At 38.1% G+C, this 6,256-nt stretch overlaps 1 protein-coding gene across 1 annotated transcript; it reads right to left on the reverse strand.

Moving 5' to 3' along the window:
• Window positions 1-320: 320 nt before the first annotated feature.
• LOC116142065 (sucrose synthase) lies at window positions 321-5,204 on the reverse strand. Its single transcript, XM_031427519.1, has 14 exons — window positions 5,053-5,204; window positions 4,306-4,408; window positions 4,068-4,194; window positions 3,830-3,981; window positions 3,540-3,732; window positions 3,108-3,443; window positions 2,930-3,025; window positions 2,503-2,676; window positions 2,294-2,410; window positions 2,009-2,175; window positions 1,682-1,906; window positions 1,007-1,570; window positions 777-915; window positions 321-653 (listed from the first exon to the last, which is right to left on the reverse strand). Exons 2-14 carry the CDS (start codon window positions 4,401-4,403, stop codon window positions 624-626), a joined length of 2,418 nt encoding a protein of 805 aa, XP_031283379.1. The 5' UTR covers window positions 4,404-4,408; window positions 5,053-5,204; the 3' UTR covers window positions 321-623.
• Window positions 5,205-6,256: the final 1,052 nt, after the last annotated feature.

Genomic DNA, 6,256 nt, shown 5'->3' on the forward strand with positions numbered 1-6,256 from the left:
TGTCTAATTAATTCTATTGTTTCGTACTTCCTCGTAACCAACGGCAAAAAATATTTAGAAAATTATTCATTCACATTGATGACGAAGGATTAAATCCGTACGCTCTTTTTGTCAAAGAGGCAGTGATCGAGTTTTGGCATTGGTTGAAAACAACTGTTAAATATTGAGTAACTTTCAGCATCACCCTCTGCCTACAGAACTTCTTTTGCACCATATACTCAAGAAATTCAGTATCTCATTTGCTTATTCGTTGCCGGAAAAGTGGAAATGACTTCCAATTGGTACTTCGTCAAAACACAACATATGGTTCTTCAGCGATATTGATAATCCGTCTTAGCAGAGTAAAATGTTAAAATTGATTGAAATATTTAGATTACAATAGGCAGGAAATGAAGGCAGAAAGATGAGAAAACAAAAGTCACAAACTTTACTGGAATTGATGGGCTCAAAACCCAGATGCAAACAATGCCGAGAAAACGCAAAAGAAAAATATTGAAGAAAAAAAATGAAGCAGAGGTAAAAAATTCCATTTCGTCCAATCGCAATCCCCAAACAGCTATTATTCTTCAACACTCAGAAACCTCCACTTGGACCAACCACCATGACACTTCCTCAGCTTTTAATTACTCAACAGCCAGAGGAACAGACTCGGCCTGAAAACATCACACAGATGAAATGCAATATGATCAGAAAAATACTCTTACAGAAACTACATTCATTTACCAAATTTTTTCCATCTTTTAAAAATGCCTCAAGAAATCTTCAAAGAACCTTACCAGCTTACGATACTTGAGGGCGTAAAACATTTCGAGGTAGCGTCTGCTCTCAAGACGGTCAAGGTTAGATACATGTTTCCAGAAGCCATAAACTCCAGTCAGGGTCAGAAGCCTTTGAGAGTATATCTTCCATGTGTACCTACACAACAAGGGAAATAAAGAAAAAATCTCAAAACAAACTTCAAACAAACTCATCAAAAGCTTATAAAGACAGAAGGCAGTGTACTAACTTCTCTTCAATGCGCTTCAGCCCACCCAGTGAGATCTTGTCCCAGTGAGAAGGATCCACCTTGCACTTCTCAAAGAAGCCGACAAGGATTTCAGCAGCCTGCTCACCATGGTAAGGATCAATGTGGAAGCCAGATTTTCCATTCACTATAATCTCAGCTGGACCACCTTTGCAAGTTGCAAATGTCGGCAATCCACAGGTCATGGCCTCAACAACAGTCAAGCCAAAGGCCTCATACAATGCAGGCTGCACGAAAGCTCCTTTTGTATCACAAATGTAGCGATATAATTCACCATTCCTGACCCTGTTCATCTGAGATGAAATCCATCTGAACTGGCCGTTCAACTTGTATGTTTCAATAAGGCTATACATCTTCTTCATTTCAGCTTGCTCTTCCAAGTCTTTGGATTCCTTTCTTCTATCACCACCAACAACGACTAAGTTAACCAATTCACGTAGCTTAGTGTTCTTCCCATACCACTCCACAAGCCCTGTTAAATTCTTCACACGGTCCAGCCTTGCCATTGTAAATAGGATAGGCTTGCTGCGGTCTTTCAACACACATCTGTTTGAAAAGAATTCATTAACAATAATTGATTTCAATAATTTATTTGGTGTTATCAATTTAGTTAAACATTAAATATAAAATATGGTAAGGCAAGGGAGGCAAACTCACAAGTGTTCCTCATTCTCAACAGAGCTGTAAAGTAGCTTGTCAATCTCAGGGTGGAAAGATTTCAGCCTTCTTTTCTCCTCAGTATACGGGAAGTATATGCTCATATCAGCACCAGGGGATACAATGTTGAACTTTGGATCAAACACATCAATACCATGTACGACACGGTAGAGTCCAGGAAGTGTGAAAGCAGTGTGACTCTCATATTGGCCAACAGTATCCTTGCTGAAATCATAAAGAAGGTAACAATTTTAGGGCCTCGATATGATAGCAGTACTAGTAAAAAATAATTAAATAATATCGTATACTGTGTAAAAGAGATCTGACCTTCCAGCAATTTCCTGGTAGGTACTGGTGATGATAAAGTCTGTATGATTCATTGCTATAAGATCAGCTGTAAATTGGCAAGAGAAGTGGTACTTTTCATCCAATTTTTTCCAGTAGATGTCTGAATCTGGATATTTTGTTTTCTCAAGAGCATGAGCAATGGTACACTGGAAAGAAAAGCAAAAAACATGAGAAAATTATCACTACTTCAAGGTGCCGAAAAGAAAAGCATCTAAATGTAGCAATAACAACAAGAGACATCAGCTATAGGTCTTAGAAACAAACCTGTGTAACACCTAATTTGTGGGCTAACAAAGAAGCAACAATGTTGCCATCACTATAGTTCCCAATGATCAGATCAGGCTTGCCCTGCAACTCTTTACCAATTTCAACAGCAACATCCTGGCAATATCAAAAAGTAAATGGCTCATTAGTCAATTAAAATAAAGAAATCAAAATCAGTGAAAATTCTACCCGTAATGAAATGTTTTTACCTCAGTGTATGTTTCTAGGTAGGGCCAGACTTCAAATCGTGAGATCCATTTGCGAACAATTCCCTTCTCTGTTCTAAAGGGAACTCGGAGTATATCTGAATACTTAGTTCCATACACTTTCTCAAGTCGCTGACCACAAGTTGTCCCTGCTGCATCCGGGAGGAGTCTAGTAATCTGTGTATGACAATAAGATTTAGCACAAAGCAAAAATTAGGCTCATAACACAGCTTTGAATAAACTAAAAGAAACCATAACTATTTTTTACAAACTTGGAAATTAACCCAAACCCTTTCCCAGCCTTCCCCACCTTAGTGAGAGTGGGATCTGATCCGAAGATCTATTGTATAACACCAACAATTCTAGCCAGTTGAACAAATTAACCCACAACAAGGGGCTCATATATCCCATTGAACTTGAGAAAACTTACAATGAGGATGCGAGGGGTGATGTCAAGTCCTTGCTGCTTTATACGAAGAAGCATCTCATCCTCCAGGGCACGCACTTGATCCAAGATGTAAACAACCTGGAAGAAACTTAAATTAGTTAACAAAGCATATATAACACCAACTAAACCTACAACAGATTACGCTCGCCAACTTCAATACCTGGCCACCAGTGTCAGGGTAACCCAAAACATTGTCTTGAGCAAAGTATCCGTGGGGAGTGAGAATAACAACATTGAAGACCATGGGTATTCTGCCAAGGAAATTCTCGAGAGTGCAGGGATCAGGTGCCTCAAGAAGATCCAAAAGAAGTTGAATCATCTCTAGAACACGCTCTGCGGTGTCACCCCAACCTCTCTCCAAACCAATCTCCTGGAATTTGAGTAAAAACTCAGAGTAGGGTGTTTCAGGTGCCAGCGTAGACAGATACTCCTCGGCCTTCCTCAGAACATACTGAAGAGAATTCAGGTTATGAATCCTGTCATTCAGCATCATATTCTGCACAAAACATTTAACAAATTAGCACAGCGGTCATTTTCTTAAGAACATCTTCACATCCTGAAATCCAGTAAATCTAAAGACCAACAGGTATACCTTGCCCTTGTGGCAGTGGACTCGGAGAAATTCAAGCAGTGGGTGCATGCTCTCCTTGTCATGGAAGAGTTTTGCAGAAAGGTGGCGGTTAAGGAACTCCACTCCATTTCCAATCGACTTTGAGAGAGTTGGGCGAGGAACTGATGCAGTAAATGGCTCAAAGTCCAACTCAAGCACAAAGTTGCCATTGGTGCTGCAATACACAAACAAACATTCATATTAAGCAACAAAACTCAGTAAATAAAAGAGATGGGGTAAAAAATCTATAGATCAAAACCAAAGTTTATTACCTTCCATCAACAAGTTCTTCCTTGAAGTGGAGGTATTCAGCCACACGGAGCTCCTCGACAACGAGTGCATGAACATTCACACGAATGTACTCCCAAACACCAGGCCTTGGACGAACAGCAAGTGCAACCCACGGAGGTAAGACTATCGCTTCCTGAAATCAGTCGAAACAGGTTAAGAAACTAAGCACTGTAAAAGAAATCGCAATAGTGGCAAAAGGAAACGAAGTTGATGATGTACCTGAGTGGATCTAAGAACTTCAGCGAATGCCCCATCACTCAGTTTCTTTCTGTTCTCATCAGGGATTGCTTCAAACTCAAGAATAAGTTGATGGTTTTGCAGGATCCCCTTCCCCTTAGTCTCAAGCCTGCAACATAAATACTCCAACTCATCAATTATTTAACCAATAATTTATTCCCCCTTGCTTATTTAAAAAAAAAAAAAACTAGTTTTAAATGCAAAGATCCTTGCTGATTACCTCGACAGAAGGGCCAAGATTTCATTCCTGTGAGAAGAAAGAGTTTCATCCAAACGTTCACGGAGGCTGTGAACGCGAGTCAAAGCACGGTCGCCCATTGTTTCTGAACAAGCAACAGTAGCAAAAATCTCAGACTACTTCAACAACAGAGGATCAAAGTGCAAGTAACACGTTGAAAATTATCCAAACAAAGTTAGAGTTAAATAGGCAGAGATGGATCATGGATAAACATCATTTAAGTCAAAACCAACCTCAGTTTATGCTATTCTAGAAGGAAAGTTCAGAAATTCAAAACCTACCACCTCAGTCTCACCAACCAACCACATTAACGTATTAATTGAAGTTTAGTCTTTCACAGTTCAACTAAGATTACGGTCTTAATTTACTTAAACAGAGATTAAGATCTCTCTGCATTTGGTGCATGCTTACCATACTCAACAAATTTCTTAATTACCAAGTAAACAGAGTTGCAGGATCATGTAAAAAGGGGAAACAAACTTTGACTAGCAACAGAATCTGAAGCTGATTTTTTTATTCCAAGAAGTTATAAAAAATCTACAACAAGATCACTAGCAATTGTAATAAGATCCAGAACTGTGTTAGTGTAAAGAAACAGAGTACTGGTTTGTCATCAAAACATTGACCAGATGAAATATTAAACAGAAACTTTGTAAAGAATACGTAAGACATAATATTCAGAACTAAAAATAAACAGAATAACGAACAAGAAAAAGAGAAATAAAGCACCTAAACGAAATACAGAGACGGCACAACACAAGGAAGAACGAAAAAGGAATGCAAAAGTAGGAGTCTGGCGTTGAAATTTATAGACTACCAGAGCCCGACAATGGTAAATGCCGAAATTGTCTACGGCAGGTAATAAATTAAAATGGTTCGAGGGTACTTTAGTAATTTCACTAGACTTGAAGCCGAATTAAAATTTGATTTCGGAAAGAAAAATTTGCAGAAAAATGCAACTAAAGAAATAGTCAATGATTACTGAGCTTTAAAACCGGAGAGATATTTAATGTAACCTAACGATATTTTTACAGTTCTTGTGGTTCAAGAAACTTACCCTACAATCAAAGACAAAAGAGAGAGATGAAATAGTAATGAAGAAAAAGGAAAGCAAACGCGTGTAGGGTCGACAATCGAGACAGAGACTACTAGATGCAGTATGTGGGGTCTCTTAGGTATAGGTGAATCTGAACGGTGAACGTCTGATCATCATCATCATCATCATCACAACCATGACTTTTTTTACGTCTTACTGGCCGCTAATTTTTTTATGCTTTTAATGCATCGTGACCCGTCACACGTACAAAATTTATGCAGTATAAAATGTTCAGTGTGTGAAATGAACCAATCAGAAAACGAAAACGGAGAAGAAGAAGCTTCAAGGAAAATGCTTTAATCCTATTACCTTGAAATGCAACAAAATATACAAAGAAAGAAGATGAACAGAAGAACGAATCAATGAATGAAATGAACGCAGAGCTCCAATAGAAATAACGCAAATATGCAAAGCGAAGAGAGGATATACAAATGGGATGGAGAATAAGGCGAGGCTAGGGAGCTTTTTATACACAAAAAGAGTGAGTGCTGTGCTTCCTTCCTCGTGATTAATGGTGTTTGATTTAAGAAAATAAATTAATAATGCCTATGCCTCTATTTCCGTGAAAATGCCCTTATTACTGCCTGCGGTTTCATTGTTCCTTTCACAAACCGCTTTTCTCTCTACTTTACCAGTACCCCATCATTTTACTCCATATATTGTTAATTTGTTGCATTTTAATTTCATAAATCTCATGATTTTTTTTTTATTATTATTATTATATGTTGAACCAAAAATGATTATTTAATTAAAATTGATTTTATCTAGGGTGTTCTGGTTTTCCTATGGATTGTTGTTGGATTTGACTCGACTACCTTGCTTAGTTGCTTGTTTTTT

The sequence above is a fragment of the Pistacia vera genome, unplaced genomic scaffold (assembly GCF_008641045.1).
Source record: "Pistacia vera cultivar Batoury unplaced genomic scaffold, PisVer_v2 Contig404, whole genome shotgun sequence".
Taxonomy (NCBI): Eukaryota; Viridiplantae; Streptophyta; class Magnoliopsida; order Sapindales; family Anacardiaceae; genus Pistacia; species Pistacia vera.